Source organism: Lepisma saccharinum, chromosome 24 (genome assembly GCF_977018435.1).
Source record: "Lepisma saccharinum chromosome 24, izLepSacc3.1, whole genome shotgun sequence".
In the NCBI taxonomy this organism is placed as follows: Eukaryota; Metazoa; Arthropoda; class Insecta; order Zygentoma; family Lepismatidae; genus Lepisma; species Lepisma saccharinum.
The window spans coordinates 55,860,058-55,886,346 of record NC_139252.1 but is presented as its reverse complement, the minus strand read 5'-3'; the positions used below and the strand labels follow the sequence as shown (position 1 = coordinate 55,886,346).

At 38.5% G+C, this 26,289-nt stretch overlaps 1 protein-coding gene across 3 annotated transcripts in view; it reads right to left on the bottom strand.

Annotated features, from left to right (window-relative positions):
* LOC145978439 (uncharacterized) overlaps positions 1-21,233 on the bottom strand; it is a 50,877-nt gene extending 29,644 nt beyond the window's left edge. The window contains exons 1-3 of one of the 3 annotated variants that reach the window (XM_083111080.1): positions 21,130-21,233; positions 8,653-8,774; positions 172-262 (exon numbers count right to left, since the gene is read on the bottom strand). In XM_083111080.1, coding sequence (XP_082967206.1) covers positions 172-262; positions 8,653-8,730 — 169 coding nt within the window. In that variant the 5' untranslated portion in view covers positions 8,731-8,774; positions 21,130-21,233. Of the gene's footprint in view, positions 1-171; positions 263-8,652; positions 8,775-11,561; positions 11,585-20,862; positions 21,024-21,129 lie in introns of those variants that run through there. The other 2 variants (XM_083111081.1, XM_083111082.1) reach the window with 2 other exon arrangements.
* Between the last annotated feature and the right edge of the window lie 5,056 nt (positions 21,234-26,289).

Below are 26,289 nucleotides of genomic sequence, written 5' to 3'. Positions count from 1 at the left end.
TTACTATTTATTTCAAGTATTTCCGCAGTTGTTCTCACGATGCTGGGTCAAGGCCTAAAGTTTCTAGCTTCCAACGGGGATCGATCCCGGACCCTGTTGCACCAGAGGCGACAGCGAAGTTAAACGAAGCAAATACAAAGCAGAACAAATATGACGAAATAGTGAACCCACCTGTGTGTTGGTTGCTTTCGTCCTTCCCTAGAACTGAGATTCTGTAGTCGACAGAAATGTAGAGCGCCACCATGTGGCATATGTTCACCGCCTGGAAGTGAAATCAGAGCAAATGATCAATAATTTTTACAAGATAAAGTGTATGCATAAATATCATTTCTATACTCAGGGACGCGAAACTATGCGGGTCTTGAATTTGCACCGTTGCCACGTCTCTGCCTTTTCACAGCTGGATTTTAACGAGTAAGTTAAAATTTGTGAATGTGTCGGCGCGTATGACCACATTGCAGCCTTCAAAATATGCGAGGAAAACTTTGCTTATGTAAATCCATTAGTTTTAAGTTTAAAAAAAGGGGTGTGTCCCTTGATAAAAGTTAAGAGAAAGGTTGTAAGGGGTACCTGCACACAGTGGCGTGCCCAAGGGGGGGTTGGTGTGGGTTATAACCCCTCCAATTTGCCCAGTATTCCTAAAAAAAAGAAAGTCAAAGATAAGAAAATATGACAAAATGAGGGCTGACTACCAAGAAAAAGTATACATAACCCCTCCCTTTCGAAAATCCTGGGCACGCCACTGCCTGCACAGGATAAACACGACACGTTAAAAGGGTGAGGATAGACTGGAAACTTCTTCAGAAACAATGTAAGAGGCACACCCTTCGCAAAAAGCTCTTAAAACACTGTCATCTCCTCTCATCATGGATGATACAGTTGGGATTTGTTGGGTGATATAATAAAGGGTTTTCCAATACGAATTATATGATTTTGAAATGAACTGGCAACTATGATTCAAATGTTGTCACAGATGACAACTGTCACTAGTTGTCATCTGTGCTTAGTAAACTGTGACAATTCATCATGCCTAAATACACGCTTCAAGAACGTTTGGTTATTATATAAAAAAAAAGTATGGAAATAAACGTTCTAATGAACTTGAAACGGATCATAACTTTTAGTCAAAAAATTATCTTCTCAGATGAAGCTCATTTCTGGTTAAGTGGATATGTTAACAAACAAAATTGTCTTTTTTGGTGTGAAAACAATCCACAAGAGATTCACGAGAAGCCCATGCATCCGCAAAAGTTCACTGAATGGTGTGGTTTATGGCATAGTGGCATCATCGGACCAACTTTTTTTCCAAACTGAGGTAGGAGATGCAGTTACAGTGACTGGTGACGGGTACCGATTGATGTTAACAGATCTTTTGTGGCCAAATTTAGATGAAATTGATTTGGAGGACATGTGGTTCCAACAAGACGGTGCCACATGTCACACTGCTAATGCCACTATCGACGTATTGCAAGAACAGTTTGGTGAAAGGATAATTTCAAGAAATGCAACTGTTAGTTGGCCTCCAAGAAGTTGTGATTTAACTCCTTTAGATTGCTTTTTGTGGGGTTATTTGAAATCTATAGTCTGTGCAAACAGACCACGAACCCTTGATGCATTAAGATTGAACATCGAACGCTGCATTCGTGACATTAGGCCCGAGTTATTGCACAAAGTCATCGAAAATTGGGTTCATCGAATTCACTCGTGTGCACGAAGTCGTGGTGGACACTTAAATGATGTGTTATTCAGAACATAATGTAATAAACTATGCTTCAAAATAGTATAAAAAGTTTGGTTGTATCTGAAATAGTTTTTATTTTATTTCATTGTAAAATCATTTTGTTCTTATTGGAAAACCCTATAGCCTGGTGCAAATTCTCAGAAATGTGGCTGTAAAAAGTGTAGGAAGCATTTTTGAGGAAAAGTGGGCAAACAACATTTTCGGAATGTAATTGATGTGCTGATTCCGAATATTTTGTTTGCCACTCTCGATTTTGATGTTATGTGCTTCAAATCGCTAAAAAACAAAATGGCGGCCATGCGAAATGAGCTCCAAATAACTTTTGAAGGAGCAGAAAGAAAACAGTGATCTTGGTGTCAAACATTGTGTTTTTGGGTATGCTGAATCCCAATATTATGTTTTGTAATCTGAAATTTTAAGCTATTTGCTCCAAATCGCTAAAAAACAAAATGGCGGCCATACGAAATGAGGTCCTAATAACTTTTGAAGGAGCAGAAAGAAAATAGTGATCTTGGTGTCAAACATTATGTTTTTGGGCATGCTGAATCCAAATATTATGTTTTCCAATCTGAAATTTTAAGCTATGTGCTCCAAAGCGCTAAAAAAAAAAACAAAATGGCGGCCATACGAAATGAGCTCCAAATAACTTTTGAAGGAGCAGAAAGAAAATTGTGATCTTGGTGTCAAACATTATGTTTTTGGGTATGCTGAATCCAAATATTATATTCCTAATCTGAAATTTTAAGCTATGTGCTCCATATTGCTAAAAAACAAAATGGCGGCCATACGAAATGAGCTCCAAATAACTTTTGAAGGAGCAGAAAGAAAATAGTGATCTTGGTGTCAAACATTATGTCTTTGGGTAGTATGCTGAATCCGAATATAAGTTTTCTAATCTGACATTTTTGAAAATTGTTGTTGTTTTTTCCCTCTTTTTTTAACAAAAGAACCACAAAAATGACTAAACCTATAATATCTTTTTTTTTTTACTTTATTTAAGAATGATAGAAACATAGAACCATGGATCCACTTATAAATTTGAAAAGACCTGCACCTGTGAGCCATCATCTTCAGATGTTTCTAATCAGTTCCTCCAGAACATTGCCACAAACAAAGGATTTAGCTACTTCAGATATTCAAGATACTCTCCTCAAAGCTGAAACACTGGGCCAGGTAAAGCTAGACACCTTCGTGAAGGAAAGGATGATGGCCCCTGGTAAAAGTCACACACAAGTCAAGTTAAGTGATCCTCTACATAAGTCAAATGCAAAGACATTCAAGTCCTTCTATGAAGTTAAATTGGTAGGAAGTGGCAAGGAAACCATTTTGAAAACTGACAGGAATACTCAGTGATAAATCATAAGCAACAAAATTTAAAAGTTCTAAAATTTGATACAGGAAAGTTTACTGATGAAAGAATTAAGAAAGATTACCAAATTAAACTGTCAAATAGATTTGATGTTTTGCAGGATTTAAGTGATGATGAAAATATAAATGAAACAGACGTAAATAAGAATTGGGAGCACATACGTAATGCAATAGAATCAGCAGCTAAAGAAAGTATAGGATACCATAAACCGATAAAAAGTAAGTCATGGTTTGATAATGAATGTCATAATCTAATAGAAATAAGAAATCAGGCTAGACTTAGGTGGTTAAATAACTCTGATGATACAAATCTAAACAATTATAATATAATAAAGCGAGAAGTTAACCGCACATTTAGAAGTAAAAAAAGAGATTACTTGAAAACCAAAATTAACGAAATTGAAACAAACAGCAAAAATAAAAATATCAGAGATTTATATAAAGGTGTAAATGAGTTTAGAAAGGGCTGGCAACCTAAAGTAAACTTGATAAAAGATAAAGACGGTGATTTTCTAGCTGACCCAAGTGATATTCTAAATAGAAGAAAAAAATACTTTAATGACCTTTTAAATGTCCATGTAGGAGATAAATCAGAAGTGAATGAAGTACACACAGCAGAACCTTTAGTTCCAGAACCTAACTTGACTGAAGTTAAAGATGCTATTAAAAGGCTAAAGAATAACAAAGCACCTGGCATTGATTTAATACCAGCTGAGTTAATTAAATATGGTGGAAATTCATTAATATGTCAAATTCATAAATTAATTTGTTTAATATGGAATAAAGAAGAAATCCCTCAACAGTGGAAAGAATCCATAATTGTTCCAGTGTTTAAAAAAGGTGATAAAATGAACTACAATAATTACCTTGGAATTTCTCTACTCTCAACAACATATAAAATATTATCTAACATTCTTTTAACAAGACTAACCCCATATGCTAATGAAATTATAGGTGATTATCAATGTGGATTTAAACGTAACAGATCAACTACAGATCAAATTTTTCACATCAGACAGACACTTGAAAAAAAGTGGGAATATAATCAAAATGTCCATCAGCTATTCATTGATTTCAAAAAAGCATATGATTCGGTCAAAAGAGATAAACTATATAATATATTAGTAGAGTTTGGAATACCTAAGAAGCTTGTTAGTATGATAAAAGTATGCACCAGTGAAACAGAAAGTAAAATTCGTGTGGGTATTAATATGTCTGACAAATTTACAATTCATGATGGGTTAAAACAAGGAGATGCATTATCTCCATTGCTCTTTAATCTTGCCTTAGAATATGCTGTTAGGAAGGTAAAAGAAACTAAAGAAGGACTAAAATTAAATGGTGTGACTCAGTTGTTAGCATATGCAGATGATGTAGACTTACTGGGGGATGATGTGAATACAATTAAGAATAATGCTAAAATATTTTTCAAAACTGCTAAAGAGATAGGTTTGGAAGTTAACAAAGAGAAAACTAAATATATGCTTACAGGCCGAAACCAAGTGTTAGGTAATAATCAAAATCTAATTATTGATAACAACTCGTTTGAACCAGTTTCCAAATTCAAATACTTAGGAGTAATATTAACAAATGAAAATTATATTAAAGAGGAAATAAAAAGTAGGCTTAATTCAGGAAATGCATGTTACTTCTCTCTTCATAAACTTTTATCTTCTCGTTTAATATCTAAGAAACTAAAAGTTAAAATATACAAAACAGTAATTTTGCCTGTAGTATTATATGGATGTGAAACTTGGTCTCTTACATTGAAAGAGGAACATAAATTGAGAGTATTTGAAAATAAGATCCTTAGGAAAATCTTTGGACCTAAAAGTGATGAGGAGACAGGTGAGTGGAGAAGGTTACATAATTTAGAACTACATAATTTGTATTCATGTCCAGATATTATTAGAATAATTAAATCAAGAAGACTTAGGTGGGCAGGCCATGTGGCACGAATGGGAGAGGAAAGAGGAGTTTACAGGATTCTTGTTGGGAAACCTGACGGTAAGAGACCTGTAGGAAGGCCAAGACGAAGATGGAGGGACAACGTTGAGATGGACCTAAGGGAAATCGGTAGGGATGGAAAAGAGTATATAGATCTTGCTCAAGATAGGGAAACATGGAAGGCCTGTGTTGCTGCAGCCATGAACCTTCGGGTTTAAGAAGGCTAGAGAGTTAGTTAGTTAGACAGGAATATTCTCCAGCGCCTCGAAACTGCCTATGAGGCAGGTCGTAATGTGGATCTAAATCGCATTTTGTTTCATGAACTAATGCCAATTCCAATCTCCCTTGCCAACACAAACAGAAGTCTGAGAACAGGAAACAAAGCCATTCTAGCTGATGTGATGACCAAGGATGTAATTTGTCCACCTGATATATCAATTCCGTCTGCGTCATGCCTTATAATAGATGGTCAAGCATTAGTTGTTGCACTTGGAAAGCCTGCAGGAGTTTTTAAACTTTGGTCAACTGGCAGATGTATTTCTTAACCTTGTTGTTTCTATGGGAAGAAGCTTTAAGAGGGTTGGATGCGTGCAATCTCCAACAAATTCGGTGACTTTCTTGCTAACTCGGAGAATAAAAAAGATTTGGCCTGTTTTCTATCTAATCATTTGATCAACAATGCTCTTGAAGACAAAATATTTGTGGTTTCCGGTGGATTTCACAAGGAGGATGACGTACGAACAAACAATCGTGATTTGTCTATTGAAGGATTGCAGGCAAACCACGAAGAGGCGGACACGCGCATTGTAGTTCACTGTCTTAATTCTGGTGCTGATAACATTGTTGTCTCAGCACGTGATGCAGATGTATTAGTGCAATAGGTAGATTACATGTACGAAATTGTGGTTGCGAGCAGGAACATACATTCCAGTACATGAAGTCAGGCAGAAGCTTTCATTTACGGATCATGTCTTCGAAACTCTCGTCCCATTCCACGCCGTAACAGGATGCGACAGAGTATCCTACATGGCTGGGATCAGTAAGAAGACAGCATGGAAAATATTTAACAGTAGCTACTAAATCTTGGTGTTGACGAATTGAAACAAGAAACAGCACACAAGGCAGAGAAGTTCATATGCAAGTTGTATGGTGTACCGGATGCAAGCAGCTGTGATGAAGCCAGAGTAAAGCTGTTCAGCAAAGAAAAAACACCACAAGCACTGCCTCCCATCCCCCACTACCGATGCTCTACGGTTACATGTACAACGGGTCCACTATCAAGCCATGGTGTGGAGGCAGTCGGTCATACCAAAACCTGTGTTACCACCACCTACTATCTTGGGATGAAAAATGGTTGATGGACAGCTCGTTCCATAACTTCAATCACTGCCACCAATTCCACAACCCTGCTACGACATTATCACCTGTGGATGTTTGGGTGGTTGTATATCCGCTACATGTTCCTGCAGGAAAGGACAACTTGTATGTACTGCAGCTTGCAAATGTGCAGATACTGGCACTAAGGAGTGCATGAATATCCGTGACTAGAAAAATGTTATACTATTTTTGTAGGCAAAATAAGGTTGAATAAGGATAACGTGCGGATTTATCATACACTGGTACTGTCAATATTTCAATATGGTCTTATGCTTTGAATAATATTATTTTGCATCTTTACTTCAGAAATGTTCTATACTTTTTTCTGTATTAAAAACCTACTGTTACACTGTTTTATTCCTAGTTCAAAAGTATGGATACGAAACATTGCATGGATGCACGTAGCCGCCATTTTGTTTTTTTAGCGATTTGGAACAAACAGCTTAAAATTTCAGATTAGAAAACATAATATTTGGATTCAGCATACCCAAAAACATAATGTTTGACACCAAGATCACTATTTTCTTTCTGCTCCTTCAAAAGTTAATAGGCACTCATTTCGTATAGCCGCCATTTTGTTTTTTAGCGATTTGGAGCACATAGCTTAAAATTTCAGATTAGAAAACATAATATTTGGATTCAGCATACCCAAAAGCATAATGTTTGACACCAAGATCACTATTTTGTTTCTGCTCCTTCAAAAGTTAATAGGAACTCATTTCGTATGGCCGCCATTTTGTTTTTTAGCGATTTGAAGCATGTAACACCAAAATCGAGAGTGGCAAACAAAATATTCGTATTCAGCACATCAAATACATTCAGAAAATGTTGTTTGCCCGCTTTTCCTCAAAAATGCTTCCTACAGTCAGAATTTTCGAAACTTGTCCCAGTCTACTATACCTGCTCTCTATCGGTAGTGTGTATACTAAACTTTTAGCTTTAGGATCGTGGCTGTCTTTTGTGGCAGATAAGTGCATACTACTACTACTAGTAATAGTAGTATTAGTCTCGGTCCCGTCGACCTCGAATTATCAGAACTCTATACCAGGGTTGTTAATGGTCCAGGAATTTTAAATAAATTCAATTCCGGTCGAGGAAAGAAAATCATAAATCATAAATGGGTTCTGGACCGTAAAGAATCTTTTAATCTGTATTTAAATTCGGTCCAGGAACCTTTTTTCTGGATCAATTTAAATTTGGTCCAGGAACCTTTTTTCTGGATCAATTTAAATTTGGTCCAGGAACCTTTTTTCTGGATCAATTTAAATTCGGTCCAGGAACCTTTTTTCTGGATCAATTTAAATTCGGTCCAGGAACCTTTTTTCTGGATCAATTTAAATACGGTCCAAGAACCTTTTTTCTGGATCAATTTAAATACGGTCCAAGAACCTTTTTTCTGGATCAATTTAAATTCGGTCCAGGAACCTTTTTTCTGGATCAATTTAAATTCGGTCCAGGAACCTTTTTTCTGGATCAATTTAAATTCGGTCCAGGAACCTTTTTTCTGGATCAATTTAAATTCGGTCCAGGAACCTTTTTTCTGGATCAATTTAAATTCGGTCCAGGAACATTTTTTCTGGATCAATTTAAATTCGGTCCAGGAACCTTTTTTCTGGATCAATTTAAATTTGGTCCAGGAACCTTTTTTCTGGATCAATTTAAATTCGCTCCAGGAACCTTTTTTCTGGATCAATTTAAATGCGGTCCAGGAACCCTTTTTCTGGATCAATTTAAATGCGGTCCAGGAACCTTTTTTCTGGATCAATTTAAATACGTTCCAGGAATCTTCTTCCGGATCAGTTAAAATAGGATCTAAGTTCCGTATGGAAATGAAACAATACGCAACTTGGACCGATTATAAATTGTGTGAGAAGAAAGTTTCCGGTTCTGTCTCGCAACCCCAATAGAACCGTTTACAGTTCTGTAAAATTGTTGGGTTCCTGGGCCTTAAGCAACTCTGCTTCGGGAATCTGTGGAGTAAGGACGTCCAAAACGCTAGAGAAGGGGAGAAAGCGAGTGCGTGGAGCAAAGCTGTGCTGGTAGCTGCAGCCGTATTTCCCCTCCCCCTCTCACGCGTTCATTGGTCGAGCCCTCTGGAGTCACTACTTGCGCAGTGGGCATGTTTTCGTATTCCAGAGATTTCCGGGACGAAGTGTATGTGGAAGCGAAGTTGACATTTTGAGTATTTCTTATAAGATCACCCTTGATTTTGTACTTACTATGTGCAGGAAGCCGATAGTGGTGGAAGCTGACCGCAGCGACTCTGCGTAGTTGCTGCGGGGGATGACTCTTAACATCGTGGCCTCCTTGTAGAGTCACGACGCTTGACTGGGAGGCGATTCTGAAACAAACAAATCATATTAACCCTTCAGTGTTCAATGCAAAGTCAATAGAAGGGACCAAGACCCCTTCACCGGTTCAAGAAACGCTCAGTGTGGAACAGGGTGCGAAATCATTCAAACCTGGTGGGGGGAGAAATTTCTTCATCTACAAACCACCTCCCCCACATGTGTATTATTAAAAGTAAAAATAAATTACTCAATTAAAATATATTATTATTATTATTACTATTATTATTGTTAATTACATAAAGGAAATTGATTTGTTACTTTTATACATAGCTATCAGATATTGCAAAGCAGCTAACTAATTCCTTTAGTAACTGGTTAAAGATGTTAATAAATTATGAAATAGTTGAAGTGGTTTTATTATGTGTTAGTTTTTGTTTAGTTTGTGCTTTATGTTAATATAAATCAATTAGATTTCATAGTTATTATTTTCTTGCATTCTCGTTTGACTTTTATTGTGCGTATTGATGTAGATTTGTTAATGATCTCTTGAGAGAGAATGTATTTAATACTCAGAACTACACTAATTTGTGTGTTCTCGATATTATTATTAGTAAAGTATATTTGAAATTAAAAGTAATTGATTATATTTTGTTTGTTATAACAAAAACTCCCCCCCCCTGAATTTTCGGTGGGGATGTTTGAGGCCAAAATTGTTGGTGGAGGGATCCCCCACCCGTACCCCCAGGATTTCGCACCCTGGTGTGGCAGCTGTGGGAATTATAACGAATCAATGTCTTCGTTTACCCTGGAATGAGATACTTATCGATATTCCTTTAGCAGTTCATTTTAACGGCTAAAACTTCTTATGTATTTGGCGCTGTCCTAATTTGCCAACGCACATTTACGTTGTTCTCTTGTCCGGAACGAAAGGTTCACGAGTATTACTGTTGCCACTTTCCCCGCTAGATGTCAGTTCGAATGGCACCCATCGCGCTCTGGGAAACAAGCGCGCAATACGGAAACAGAAGGAAAACGCCAGTCAAATATCATAAGGTTTTCCACCTATTTGGGTGAGTTGGTTGTAGAGCAGACCTAGGCTGAACCTCGCTCAGCAGAAAATAAAAATTCTATTCTATTCTACTTACCACCTAAATTTGGGTCGATTTCGTGGTCTTCAAAGATGTCATACAGTATTGCCAGCACCTGAGAAGCCAGAGTTCCAACTCCTGAAGCACCATCTTCTAACGAAATGAAGAATATTATGCACACTTTCTAACAGGTTTTTCTTCTGTAGTATTTCAGTCTCTGAGATAGCCTACAATATACTCCCTTGGATTGGTGACTGATAATTTAGACTTTATGCTCATAATATATTCATTGATATAATTTGCCGTGCACTATTAAACAAAACTTTGGTGCACGGAAGGAATATATTCAGAAACATGGCCCCGAATTTCCTCTCTGGACAAGCCACTGGTCCCAACATTGGAAACTTTACGATGAAATCGCTCTCCACTGACACTTTTGAATTATCAGGTAACATTTCTCGGACACGGCTGCTTAAAATTGCATGTAGTGCCGGTACGACTCGACGTATTGGGTGACCTTAGGTTCTCTACATAATCGATCAGGTGCTTGAAGGTCAAGTACTAGCTGCAACTGGCACTAGGTCACGCCATTCTAACCTAAAAATACAACTTCGCTTCTTCCTTAACGTCCCAAGTGTGAGGTAACAAGTCGAGCATGAAATCGCGAAAGGCATTTTGATATTTTACATATTAAGGCTGTACTACAGGCAACTTTCTTATAACTTTCCGATAACAGATGGCAGCACCGTAGCACCGAGAGCCGCGTTGCCAGACGCGTAAATATAATCAAGATAGATATATACAGGGTGGTCGCGTTGAATTCATTCGCGGTTTTGGGGCATTTTTAAATAGTAAGAAGAAGCGCAGCAGCGCAGTTTATTGTACTATCCGATCACATAACTACGCTAAATGTATATTAGTACCACATAGCTACTCTCCAGTCTACACATAACTATTGTTTCTCTACACCTTTGTCTAGCTACTTCAATGACAAGTATATAGACAATAAATACATGCTGCCTGTCTTTTGTTTATCAGAATCTAAGTGACTATGAGTGACTAGTTAATGACACTAAGACTTGTGCACTGTATAAGATTCATTCCATACGAAATTTACACATCTCCCAGCCTGACCATCTCCTATTTTCATGAAATTTGGGGATTTGAAAGTATGCATGGAACTTATTAACTATGAAAATTTTGAGTCTCGTTTGACTTGTAATTGTAAAATTATTCAAGGTCAAAATTTAACTCTGCTCCTATTTGGCCTAGGAAGCTGAAATATAGTTTATTGTGCAGAGAATGGAACAAGCTCTTCAATGATATGTAACAAGCCTACCTTTGGATAAATATATTTTTTTCACGTGACATTGACCTTTGACCTTGATTATCTCAAAACACGTCATCGCTAAAATTCGTGAAAAAAATATATTTGGCACACCATGCTATACTCTAAAACATATGAAAAAATCAAGTGGGACTGCAATGGGATCAGAAGGTACAAAATAATATGTGTAGCTATGTAACTGATAAAAGCCTTATTACGATAGTACCATAGTTGTGGGTTCAAGCAGAGTTACGCCATATTGTTGTCCGCCATATTGAATTCAACTGAAACATTTTTAATGGAAAGGAGGTTGATGTGATATATCAAATCAAGTTTGAATTTCACGAGAATGCAGCGGCAAAGGTTTTTCTGACGTATCTTTAAGCAGCAAATGTTATAAACATACAATGTATTCCACTTACGATATCTGGTCATTACGTTGTCCATGTTCCTGTATGCGCAGTCGTTGACGTCTCTCAAACACACATAGAAGAACATTTTGCAATGTAAACCATAGGCGTAGCTACGGGGTGTGCCTGCCGGGTGTGCCTAGGCACACCCTAATGAGCTGCTTCATCAAAGAGAATTAAATACAGATATTTCAATAAGAGAGAAAATAAGTGACAGTTTGTAAGAATTTGAAAATGCCATTACTTGGTACAAACGTGTGCATTATCGCTGATGAAACGAGTGTCTATAGATTTTCGATTTTTTATGTCATTGGAGAAAGAAGATATTTACTGCATTCTACTCTGTACTGCAGCGCTTTTCTTCTATACCTGTCACAAGCTGCACGTGTGAGAGAGAGCTTTCTCCAAGCTTTCCCAAGTTAAAACTAAATTAAGAGCAACTCAGATGCAGGATAGATTGGAAGCCCTGATCTTGCTATTTGTCGAACAGGAAAAAGCTTAGTCTATTGATCAAAATGAAGTTATTGATGAGTTTAAGAACATTGTACCTTTTGACAGACGTCTCTTGTTATAGATGACGTGCATTTTGATGTATTTGTTTGTAACATTTATGAACATTTTGTGTATGTGTAATTTCTATGCAATTTGATTTTTTCTACTACATATTCAGAAATTTTCAACACTGTCATTTAGTGAATTTATATTCCTTTACAAACATCAGTGCAGTTAAAGAGCCAAGTGATTGTGTTGCAAAATATGATATTAAAAAGGCACAAGACCTCATTTTTTTTTCTTTGTGCACACCCAAATATAAAGTTCTATCTACGCCTATGGGTGCGACATCATCGCAAGCACCAACTGTGCGTTCTATCAGATGGTCAATATCATGAATTTTTAGTGCATATACCATTGCCTTCAAATGTTCCTGAAGGTAAAAGTCCTAAGGTATTAGATGTGTGGAATTTACAGACCTTTCAGGAGGTCCCCAGCTGCCAATCCATCTACTGGGAAATTTACCACGAACCAATCCCGTTATCCATGCATGCTTACCAGCACCAGCAATTCTGCTAGAATCTGTCTAATGTATATCACAGGTATTGCATATTATTTTTATCAATTTCACCATGAACATAAAATTACGTCATTGTGAAGCACTTTTTATTCCATTCCAAAGGAAGCATCACACTGTAATTCTTTGAGACACTATTCACAATATTCAACTATTCGAAACCGTCTGTGTGATCTCGATGCGTTCCTAATACGTTAGAGGCATTTTAATGCTTTATTTTCTAACACCTCGAAAAGGAGAAAATGATTAAAAGCATTCAATCATTACTTTTTGCTGCTTAAAGATACGTTGGAGAACCTTCGCCACTGCATTTCTTGTGAAATTCTAGCCTGATTTGATATATCACATCATCCCCTTTCCATTGAAAATGTTTGAGTTGAATTCAATATGACGGCCAACAATATGGCGTACCTCTGTTTGAAACACACAACTATGGTCCCCCCTGGACCTAACGTGTTTCTATCATGACCAATTGTACCCATGATAACTCTTTCACATCTTGTAGGGATTGTGAAGGGATTTTGACTCACCTAAGTACATTGTAATGTAGCCTTTTTGAGTCACATAGCTACACATATTATTTTGTACCTTCTGATCCCATTGCAGTCCCACTTTGATTTTTCCATATGTTTTAGAGTATAGCATGGTGTGCCAAATATATTTTTTTCACGAATTTTGGCAATGACATGTTTTGAGATATTCAAGGTCAAAGATCAATGTCACGTGAAAAAAAAATATTTATCCAAAGGTAGGCTTGTTACATATCATTGGAAAGCTTGTCCCATTCCTTCCACAATAAACTATATTTCAACTTCCTAGGTCAAATAGGAGCAGAGTTAAATTTTGACCTTGAATAATTTTACAATTACAAGTCAAACGAGACTCAAAATTTTCATAGTTACTAAGTTCCATGCATACTTTCAAATCCCCAAATTTCATGAAAATAGGAGATGGTCAGGTTGAAAATTGCACATATCTGTGTTGATTTGGCATGGAATGACTCATACGAGCCAATACATTGCAAAGTATGAGTTATCTAATATACACGATCATGTACTTGCACATTAATATTTACATTTCTCAACAAACATACGTACTAATGTATTGTCCTATATATCTAAACTATACCTTGTTCATATCTATAGTCAATACTTTAAATTTTATCACCCAATTCGAGCGATGTGTTCCTGGATCTGCAAGTTTCCGACGCCATCTTTAATCTGGTGGACGAGATATGGCGCCATATTGAAAATTTGCTCAAGACAATCGTATAAAATCGTTTCAAGCGTTCGAACTGAACAAAATGTAGAAATGTCTGAAATTTATTTTTGACTTTCTTCTCAAGTATTTTTTATCCGGATACAATTCCATTCAAATCGTATTATTGCAATAAAAATATCAACACAGTGTGAAATTTAAGCCATATTTATTAAAAACAAAATACCATTTTTATCTAAAAACACAATTTACAAAGCACAGTTACTTTGAAAATTTAGGTTTAAAGAACTCTTGCAACAAAGGGGTTCTGTCTGTGTGTGTGTGTGTGGTTCCTGAAACTAAAGTTATGCTGTGGCCTCTATCTTGAAACATGGCGACCGGAAACTCATTTTCACATATGTATTTCGGAAACTATCCACGCTATGAAAAATGCTTCAAACAAAAGCTGTTTGCCATTAAATTTCCTACAATTTTTTTTCTCACGATTTCATACAACTTGCAATTCAATTTGAAAATTTAGTTTTTTTTAAGAGGGAGTGTGAATTTGTTTTTAAAGTAAATGTAAAACATTAGGATAAAATGAGTGGACTGTAAGTATAGCCTACAGCTACAGTAATTCCATTGTTTTCGCAAAGATTTTCCACTGCAATACTGCAAATTACGGATAAATAAGTTAAAAATAACTGTGGTATCTCCTCAGAGGAGTGGGAATTTTATTTTCTAGTTGAGAACGAATTTTGAAATGTGGACCCTGGAAATTAAATAGAGAAGGAAAATCTCGTAGTTTTTCACTCTTCAGTTCGAAAACTGGTTCATATGCACCTAAAGGAAGTGTTAAAGTTAGGAATTCCAAGTTCATTTCACTGTATCTCCTCCCCTGCTTATCTCATCTACATATCTCTCTACTTTCGATCGGCCTACTTAAAGATTCAGTTCAACTCTCTACACGACTCATTTCAAAGAGCTACTCTACCTACTGATTACACTACGCCTTATTGAGAGGTCTACTGCATCGATCTAAGATACAGGAGGTCTTACAGGGAGATATAAATATGCAAACCAGGTCATACCGTTTGGTCATGTAACGTGACAAACCATTTCTCCTCATTGCCCAAGCCTGGACAGACGTAAATACATAGGTGTGCATGTTGTGTAGTGAAAAGCTGGAACATAACCATTAATATTACACATTAACAAGTACATTTATTTTTGAAAATAGATTTTAGTTAGTTATTTACTTGTAAGTTGCTCACAAGGCGGTGCGGAATAATGAAAATGTTGAATTTCCAAACGGCCTGGACCGGAATTGAATTTATCTAAAATTCCTGGACCTTCAACAACCCTGCAAAAATTTATTGTTGGTGGTCAATAGGTCACGTTCTAAATGCTTTTAGATTTGTGACACATACTCCGTGAATCAATGATAATTTCAACAGTTTGATTATTTCACACTGCCTCTGATTTACATTATAAAGGGCGGTCCATAAGTATGGAAGCACCCTTATTATAACAAACACGAATGGCGAAACGTGAATAAAAAACATACCGATACACGATACAGGGAAGAGGAAGAACGGATAGGATATGTAACCAACTTGCCGAAGCACCGTTGCCTTGACAGTGAAAATTAAGTGGACTCTCTCTAATTCGAACTTCGATAATTCGAATCACTAGCTAATTCGAAAATACATTTATTCCCCTAGAAACCATCTTTATGACGTGATCTTTTTGTTAATTTGAACTTTTTTCGTGTACGCCTTGGAGTTCGAATTAAAAAGACTGTTCAACAAATTTCAATGAGAGTTTTTCCACAGAAATGTGACTGATAAACACGATTATGACTCAGCAGCTGACGTTTCCACGAAAATTGGGCTTTATGGTGCACACACTGATAACACATACGTGCTTTATGTCAGAATTGCTACGACAGAATTTCACAGAATTACATAATTTGTGCTCTCCTCACCACTTTAAGGTTAGCCTGTCTTGTGGTTCATGCAAACTCCATATTCCTGAAAAATTTACAAGGTACAAAATGTTTCAGGATTTGTATGAGCTGGAACAATATGTTTGTAGAATCGCAGTATATGTACAGCCACCAGCAATAAACCTTGGAATTCTCGTTTCTCTGTAAGGCGTCATGTGTGTTGCCTAATTCTAGGGCGATGAGTGAATTTAAATAGCAAATTTTCAATGACAAGTTCTGTCATCGCCGTAGAATTAGACAATACACATTACACCTTACAGAGAAACGAGTATTCCAGGGTTTATTGCTGGTGACTGTACATACACATATGCACACGTTCTTTCTGTTACAAATATGTAGTGCTAAGGTGCACTGTAATCAAAGGTTCTATACCCGGCGGAGGTATTTAGCACAGTGGTTCGGATTCCACTTTAAACTGTAGTTTAACCTAACTGTGCATAAAGTGGACTTAACAACTAAAAAAACCTATCTCATACAATGGTTGATTTACTTTATAATACTTCGTTTTTTGTGCCACTTTTGGCTAATTTGCGAAGATGGGGATGAGTGATGTCATGATGAAATTGACGAATGGACACTCACAAACATCCATGCCCAGGCCGGGATTCGAGCCCGGGAGCCCTGGTGTCGTAGCGCGAGGTGCTAACCACTCCGCCAATTAGGCCGGCAAAAACTCTCATACAAATATCATGTTTCTGAAGTAAAAATAAATCCAGGAACAACATATATAGGATTTGAAAAAGCTTGAACAATAATGTTTCTAGATACCATAGCACATGTATGTACGAGCACACGTGAGAACATGCAAATTCCAAAGTGAACATGGCCCCATCAACGTACGGCGCATGCGCACGAGTAATCATATCTGCTTGGGCAGAAGCTTCGTTATCAGGGTGAGGAAATCCGGCGTCACCTTCCCTCTAATCCCACCCCTGACACCGGCACACACTCAGCTCGCAGGAACGAAGGCACGATGACATAAAAGCCCAATTAACCCCCGTCTGGAAATACCCCCATTTGACCCAACGCTTGATATCTTGACTGATAACATGACGTATATAGCCTCGCGTGGGAGAGCGGACAGGTTCGGTTCCTACCCTGCGGTCACGCTACGATGTCGTAAGCATATCCCATGAATATCTTACGCGCTGCTTGTTATGTAATCTGTTCTCTGATATCTGATTAAATTTGTACTTACTCACGGGCGGCGGTTGAACAAAATCGAATCTGTGGGAAAACTGCTGTAGATGTAGCTTTTTTATGGTTTAAGGATTTGTAATGTTGGTTGTTGTCGGGCATGATTTGTATTTCTGTTACTTAGCGTCGCTTTTCTGCAACTTCAGGCTTCAGGAGGAGAATGATTAGATTAAATCGATGAAGAGACGCTCACAAACGCGCCCTTGTCAGGCCGGGAATCGAACCCGCGGATTTTGGTGACCAGTTCTTTTTAGTTTATTTTACGTCGCTTTACTGCAACTTTTGGTAATCGTGGCGATGAGGATGAGTGATCATATGATGAGACTGGTGAAGGGACACTCACAAAGAGCGCCCATGCCAAGGATTCGGAAACTGGGACCCCTGGCTTCGTAGCACGCTGTGTTAACCATTTCGTCACGTAGGTCGACTGAGGGATGACTTGTAATTCTATTTTTTACCGTAGCTAATCAGGACTGGTATGGGAACCACTGCGCAATGTGCCTCCACCGAGTACTAATCGCGACGAAGAGGATGTGTGATGATCCCACTTTAAACTGTAGGTCCAGTCCCGATTAGCGTAACTGTGCATAAAGTAGACTGAACAACTAAAAACAACTCTCTCATACAATGGTTGATTTGCTTTATAATACTTCGCTTTTCGTGCCACTTTTGGCTAATTTGCGAAGATGGGGATGAGTGATGACATGATGAAATTGACGAATGGACAATTAAAAACATCCATGCCCAGGCCGGGATTCGAACCCGGGACCCCTCACGTGGTAGCGTGCTGTGTTAACCACTCCGCCACCGAGGGATGACTTGTATTCTTCTAATTTAGCGTCGTTTTTCTGCAACTTTTGGCTAATCGCGACGGTGATGAGTGATGAAATTGGTGAAGGGACATTCACAAAGAACAACCATGGTCTGGACGGGATATGAACCCAGGGCCCCTGGCGTCGTAGCCGGCTGTGATAGCCACTCCACCATGGATATTTTCTACCTTTCGGGTAAATTGTGACGTTGAGGATGGATCATGAAATGGATTGAGCATTGAGAGACAACGGAATGAAGCCTTGGCAAGCGTTCGAACCTGAGACCTCTGGCTTACGATGACCTTTCCGCCAATCAAATAGTTCCTAGTTCAACTACAGGCATGGATGCTTCTGTGGGAATGTCCATTCATCACCTTCATCCAATCCAGTGCTCGAAGTGGGTATTCCTAGCTGGTCGGATTGTTGGTCGAGTTTGGGGATAAGTGGGGATCAGTGGCGTATACTGGGCTATCTCACTATGTCACATGGTGCTAGACTATGAATAGAAATAAGTTTGCCAACTCATAGGAAATCAGGTTGCCAACTCATAGGAAATCAGGTTGCCAACTCATACGAAATCAGGTTGCCAACTCATACGAAATCAGGTTGCCAACTCATAGGAAATCAGGTTGCCAACTCATAGGAAATCAGGTTGCCAACTCATACGAAATCAGGTTGCCAACTCATACGAAATCAGGTTGCCAACTCATAAGAAATCAGGTTGTCAACTCATAGGAAATCAGGTTGTCAACTCATAGGAAATCAGGTTTCCAACTCATAGGAAATCAGGTTTCCAACTCATACGAAATCAGGTTTCCAACTCATACGAAATCAGGTTTCCAATTCATAGGAAATCAGGTTGCCAACTCCAGAATCACCATCATCTCACTGATATGAATAATTTTATTTACAATTTCTGATCGATTTTTCTCCTGTGTTTTATTCTCTAGACCTCAGGCTTCGGAGATAGCCTAACTAGCCTAGAATATACGCTCCTGGTGGGGATATGCTGGTGTGGATCAACATGGAGGAAATGCAGTAAGTTTTGGAGATACTTGTGTAAACCATCCTACACGGGTCCAAATTCGAATCCAGGTCTGAGCATGTGTTTTTCTTTTGTGTGTCCCTTCATTAATTTGAGGTATAAATGGTGACCCTCTGTACAGATACCCTAACGTCAACTCACATCTATGTAGTACACCTTGGAATGCATTCTTGCAGACTGACGAGGCTGTGGCGTCTGGACTCATAGCCATTATGATCCTCTCCGTCGTCAATGTGTGTTTGTCCTTATATCCATCTCATCATATCACCAGTCATTCTATTCTTCGCGATTAGCCAAAAGTGGAAGGAAAGGAACGTAAAATAAAGTAATTCAATTGAACTTCATGTATCCCCTCGAGTCAAAATTGCTCTCACGCCACTGGGACACTCACGAAGAAAAAGGTCACTATGATTAAGAAAAAGTATAAAGAAGATACATCAAAATGAAGACAGAAAAGGGTAAATGTACTTGCTCACTATGAATTACATAGTGTATTTATATATTAGTGTATTGTATTTTCTATCCAGATAAGAACTTTATGTACGTGAGATGCAAAATGACTGTCTGTTCTCTGTGTCTGTCTTCTCGGTTCCAATCTCGTCTCGAAAATCGAAACAATAGATACAAAGAAGAAAACATTAAAACAAACTTAAAAATAAAAGAAACATTAATTTCTACACATTAAGCAAGACGTGTGTTGTGTAGCCTTTCTATAAATGAGGCATTTCTGATGTAAGTATCTTACGTTCAAATGCACTATCATCTCGAATTAAACGGTCTATTCTCGATTTTAAGATTTTTTTCTCGTTCTCAAGCTAGTCTCGGGATGTTCTTTTCTGAAGGCACCCAGAGGTCAACTCCTCCTCACGTAGTACACCCTGGACTGCATTTTCCGACTAACGAGGCTCTGGCGCCTGGACCTGCAGTCAGGATAACTGTGGGGGTCGTGTTGTGTCGTCCGCATATGTGTGTGAGTGTTCCTTCTCATCGCCATTCACCCTCATCTTTGCAAGTGGGCAAAAATGGCAGACAAGCGAGTAAAATGTAAGTAAATCAATAAAATGAAAAGGTCGGTATTGCTGCTACAATTTCTCGTCGTCTTCTTCTTCTAAGAGAACCAAACCCAATAAGCCTAACCTAACCACCACAGATTATTCACTACCCCAAAAAGCTACCAGCCTATGGAAATGCTTCAAACAGTTGTGGTAGTGCTCATTAAACAAAATGAATACTAAATCAATCAATCTAGTCTCGTCAAGAGCCGAATGGTATGGTCCCGTTCGCGTCTCGTATTTAAAAGGACTCGGTCTGTCTTGAACTTTGACACTTGTCTCGTCTTGATGATATTTCCACTTCTGTAGTGTTACTCACAAGATGAATGCTGTGACAACAGAAGTAGTTGTAGAGCAGAAAAAAGAGTCTGCAACACACAGACGCACGCACACACACGCACACACATACACGTCATATCCGAAAGGGAAAGGGAAACCGTGCTTCCAGTCGCCAGTACCTTGTTAGCTTTGTGCTTGCAGTTGCTAGATATGGAGCGTGTTAAAGCAGGTTTTACACAGAATAAAGGAAACAAGAGAATGGTTGAAGATGATGAAATACGATAGGCGATTGCCATTACTGTAGTTCGGTCACCAGTGCCTCGTTAGCCTTTTGCTAGCAAATGGGTTGGAAATACTATAACAACTGTACCAAAATAGCATTAGCTTCTCTTTGAGAAAAAAAGAGTGAATGGGACAACAGAAATTAGCTTGTAGGGCACTAATGCCAACTAGTGTGTCACGAAGGTTCAGAATTCTCACACAACTTGCCGAGTAATGCCCCTTCTGAGCTGTAGGAAGGGTATTGCAATGTAAAGCGAGCTCACGAAGTATATGTTTCTTGCAATATATGCTTATCAATCCATACAACAGAGCTAAAGAAAAAAGGCACAAGGAAGATCGTGAACAAAGAAACAAAACACTGTCCACACCTACCCCTCGAAGTTGCGTGTCTGGATTTAATGAAACCACAAACATCAGACTTTCAATTAGTGAAAGTGACGAGAAATGAAGCTGTCTCGTAACAGCACAATGCTCGTATCCGATGCGATGAAACGTATTCCTCCCTTTCGCAGCGATGTTCCATTGTCACGAATTGATCGATGTTTCCGAGAGCTCGGCACACTGTTCGCAGCAACGTAGATATGCTTCTTGTGTAAACATGGATCAAACAACATGAACTGGACACTGTGGCACACTTACCTCGCAAATCGTCAGCTGTTTCTCTCTCTCTCCTGTAGTTACGGATCCTCCCCCACCTTTTCTCTCTCTCTCTCTTTTTCGTTCGCTCCGCTAAAATGGCGTCCAGCGCTCGTCGGTGACGTCACCGCGTCGTGGGTCGATTGCATGCTCCCTTATCCCAGGTGCGCTCGGACCTGGCGGGACCCTTTTACCCCACAACTCTCTCTCTCTCTCTCCCTACGATGACGTAGATTGATGTTATGCAAGAACACCTTTCCTGGAAATGATTAACGTTCCAGTGCTTTGGGACAAATCGCGACAATGTGCCTGTGTTGAGCGGATTCCTATGTTTGATCTTTTGATATCATTGCTTAGGGCTAACTTAGAACGGTCTCGTCCTGTCTCGTGTGTGAGAATGTATCTCTCGTTCTGGATCTCTTCTCGATATGTAACTGGGCCCTCTCGGACGGTGGTGTAGTGGTGGCGGCGTCACCTTATAATCAAGGGGTCCTGGGTTCGATACCCGGTGGAGGCACAAGTGGTTCGGATCCCACTTTGAACTGTAGGTCCAGTCCCGATTAGCCTTACTGTGCATAAAGTGGACTTAAAACAACAGATCAAGTCAAGTGGACTCAAATTGTGTCTCGTTTCGAGTTCTACAGTCACCGACAATATTCGCTTCCCGTCAAGGTGTTGTGTGTGTTGCCTAACTGTACGGCGATAATTGGATTTTAATAGCAAATTTCCCATGGCAACTTCTACCACCTTCATAGATTTAGGCAACACGCATAACACCTTGCCGGGAAGCGAGTATTTTAGGATAGGTGTCCTATTTTTATTGTCGGTGACTGTACATGGTTGTCTCGTTCCCGGTCTCGTTTCGAGAATTAATCAGAATATTTGCACTTCAATATACAGGGTGTCCCAGAAATAGGTGGCATAACTTCAGGAGCGTGTTCCTTACATGTAAACAATGAAAAAAGTTTATATGAACATAGGTCCGGAAATGTTTGGTTTCAGAGTTATAGGCTGTCACAACAAGTGCTCACTGGAGTTTGTCTATCTTCCACAGGTGGTTTCCTGTAATACAACCAGGTATTTGATGAGTGGTACATGCTGAGTGGGCGTTGTTGCCAACGGAAGACTAAAGCTTAAGCCTCGGCTGGATGTTTCTCCCAACAGCTGAAAAGTGCTTCTCCTTCTAGTGACAAAATCTCCTATAATATGCTTCCAATTTCGGTGATACTCTGCAAGGCTTTTCTAGTAGGATACACGAAGTGATGTAGATTCTAAGAAAACAATTTGGGGTTCTAGTTTGGCGTACAAAAAATAGTAAAGCAGCATTAATTGGATCTGAAAAGCAGCTTTAAATGGAGCGTTTGAAGAGTTTTAAAATTCTATACCGTTTAGGTTCAATATTGTGGATCTTAGTGTCGTGAATTTATATAGATAATTCCAAGCGTTTGCACAATATTTTCACTAAAAATTATATAATTTTATACAGGTATTATACAGTTCGAGGATTTTCCACCTGTAGCGCTGCTGTCGTTTTTCAACACGCAACCCTCCTCTTGCGGTTCTCGCGTCTGCGGGACGTACCCCTCGGAGCGTGGGAGGAGAGGTGGGAGGGAGGTTTCACCCGCCAGTTCGTAAGCTTATCTATTCTTACCATCTGGGTTTGTGTTGTTCAGGCAGACAGACCTTTATGAAATCAGGGAACTGCATTACTTCAGAGGCTCCTTTCAAAAAACAAGACAGAGTTTTGGAAGTCGAAGCAGAGAATTGTCAAGATTATTAATCACACAAATTACGGCGGTTTATGAGTCTGATCCGAAGGAAGAAGGCAAGTTACGTCGTTCAATTATTCTGTGATTAAAACTCTTCACTTTTGTTTCTATATATTTACTTTAAGCACAATAATGGGAATAAATATACGCAGTAATCGAATTGAATAAAATGTAGAAAAGAAGGGACAGAGATTCCTATTTTGATATTTTTTTACTTCATATAGTCATAAATACTTCGAAAGTTCAGAACTCACAGAATCTTTTCAGGCGGGAAGGTTTCAAACATTCGTACCGATTTATATGAATATATTGAAACTCAAACTGCTTTTAGTTCGAAGACAATCAACGCGTGTGTACACACACACACACACACGCACGCACACAGACACACACACACCTAGTTCTGCGTTAATCCCTCAAAAAATGTACCTGCAGTGTTAAGACTGCAATGCTTTCAATTATGAACGTGGTGAGGAGCAAGGAAATTATTCTAAATTTCTTTGCACACCATGAATTCAAAACAACATTTATTATAAAAATTAGCAATTTAAATTGACGTATTAACGTGACGTGTAGAGGGAGATTGTTTTCATAACATCTTTGGCAGTTATGCATTTGAAGCTTCGGAACGAGTAACAACTATCGAAGCAGCCAATTAACCAAGCGAGCCGCTGACGTCATCTCAACCCAGAACCTATCGCTAAGCCCCTTGCTCAGGTTTTACACGCCCACTAGGCTCGCTTTCTGACGTCGAGTCATTGTTTCACATTTTCAGTGTCTCTCGCTGGCCAATAATAAGTGAGGGTCGAGCACAGTGCTGTCACACAGAACATAAAATCCGCTTTGTATGGGAAATTGTTCTTGTAGATTATTTTTTAAGATTAATATAGAAGATTTCACTCCTTGCTTTAATGTTAACAACTGCATAAGCACTTCTGACAAGCAGAAGCGGCGCAGGAACATTTTTCTTGGGGGGCACTAGATTAACAATGTAGGGGCATGGAAAATTTCATTTTAGAACAGCACACGCGAATTTCCTGTGGAAATAGTGGAATATTTATAATTATTATTTCTTAATTTTTGAGGATTTTTGATAAATTTAAAAACAGATAATTCCGAAATATATGAAGATCTTGGGCCTAGTTCTGCACTCATTAGAGATTTAATGGAAATTGTGAACAAATATAGGTCTTCATGTATCCATTTTAATGCCTGATGGAATTTAAAAGGAAGGATCAGGATGAGGATGATTGCACCCCTGTTTTAAACCATCCCAACCTCTGGTTGTGAACCTTTATTTCGTAATTATTTTTTCAATTTCAGAAACTTTACTAACCAGAATAACTTAATGAACTTGAGAAAGGAAATAGAAATCCACGTATATGAATTATCTGATTTTCGAATATCTGGTTCTGGATTCTCCGGATATTCTGATTAACCATATTATTGGTCCTTAGGCATTTCAGTGGGTATGAGGGGTAATTTCCTCTCTGGATTCTGCATTTCGTTACATCTGTGGACGATATGTTGACAAGTTGGTCAAACACGAAGGACATGACAAGAAGGACAAGAGCCACTATCTGTTCGGAAATTCGAAAACCGCCTGATTTTAGTTTATCGGAGAAGGGGCTCTTGAAACGACATTTACTTGGCGCTTTTCATTGTTTTCATCAGGATGTCTTGGAGATATTCTCTCAAAGATCAAAACAGGCTTAAACTTTCTGCGAAACCCAAGAAGAGGAAAGCTCTATATTTACAGGAATACTGGAAAATGAGAAGGTAAGTTTAATTTTTTATGTAGAAATTTTAAATGGTATATTAACCAAATACAAAAAAGCAGCTTTGGTAATTGTTTGAGGGAGGTAACACCTAAATACTTGACTACGAAAAGTTCAGTTAGTACACATTGGTGAAATTATCCATCCATCCATACATACATATTCTATATACTTTGCATATAAAGTCAAGGTACAAGTATAGCCACACAGGAACTTGTATCGCAAATAGACAGACAGGTGCATGATCAAAATTGTGTAAAAATGCATTTGAATGGCTTATTGCAGAAAGGTACCTGAGTCACATTTTTGAGGTATCGGAGTCACAACTTTTTCATCTCCTCTGTCTCTAGCAGCATACTGCAGGAGGGCGCATTTAGGGTTGCAAAATTAACTATTCATTATGCTAAAAATTTGAGCCAACAACAGCACATTTCTTTCTTACACTCTCAATATTATACGATTTTTCTTGTCTTTCTCAGAATTGTGCAAAAGTGACTCAGGTCCCTTTCTGCAATAAGCCATTCATTTATTCCTGCATGCAAAACTCTGTTGAGAGAAATCAATGCAAATGCACAAGTTTTCAAAAGTGTAGAGAAATTAAGTAACATTATGTCATTATTTGATCAGTATTTTCGCCTCCTCCATTCATAATGCTTGCAAATTTATCACCCACTCCAGCATGTCTCCAATTAATGTTATTATTGCTGTGAATCATGAAATAGCGACAGAAAACCAAGATGGTTCAGTTGCGCCGCAAAGACCGTGGACGGAGTCCCCCAAATCGTTCATATTAATTAATAATATAAATTTATGTTTCGATGCATATGTAGTAATTGATCAGTCAGACCCGTAGCAAAGGGATAGGCTAAGGAGGGGAGGGATGAAAACTGGGACACCAATCAAAGCCTCCACCGGGTATCGAAACCGGGACCCCTTGATTACAAGGGGACAGCGCTACTACCATCGGGGAGGCCCTGCAAACAGCGAATCTAAATACAACCTATATTATTTTATATAATATATATTTGTTTACTTATTTCATAAATTGAAGGAAGCGTAAGAAGAAAATGTCGAAGGACGCAAATAAAATGTGATTGGTAGTGCATGAGTAGGGGATAAGGGGGTGGTGGGCAAACTACTTGTATAATCCTGTCTAGGGCGCCAAAATACACAGCTACGGGGCTGTAATTGGTTAATATTGTAATGCAATTAGCTCGTTAAGTGATCGATAATTTTTCCACATCTTATTAATACAGAATTCTAGCACATTGATTGTTTGTATGACCGATTCAATAATTGTTTCATGTACCTACAGATCCATATCTAGAGTTTTTGAGTCCAAGGCGAGAATACAGTTTGCTGCCTCCTACAACGAATTCGCCTCTTCTGTTTCGGATTAACATTTTTTAAGAAATCCATAGCATAAATTACATGTATTTTTTTCTCCAGCGCAAAATATGTGGCTACAGTTCATTATTCCGGCTACAAGGTGTTAGAAATAAGCGTTCTATGTTATTCACTTTTTCTGCTTTGTCGGAACATTTACAAGTCCTTACTAATGCAATGTACTTGGCACAATCGTTAAAAGAAATCGACAATACGTCTCAGGTTCGATA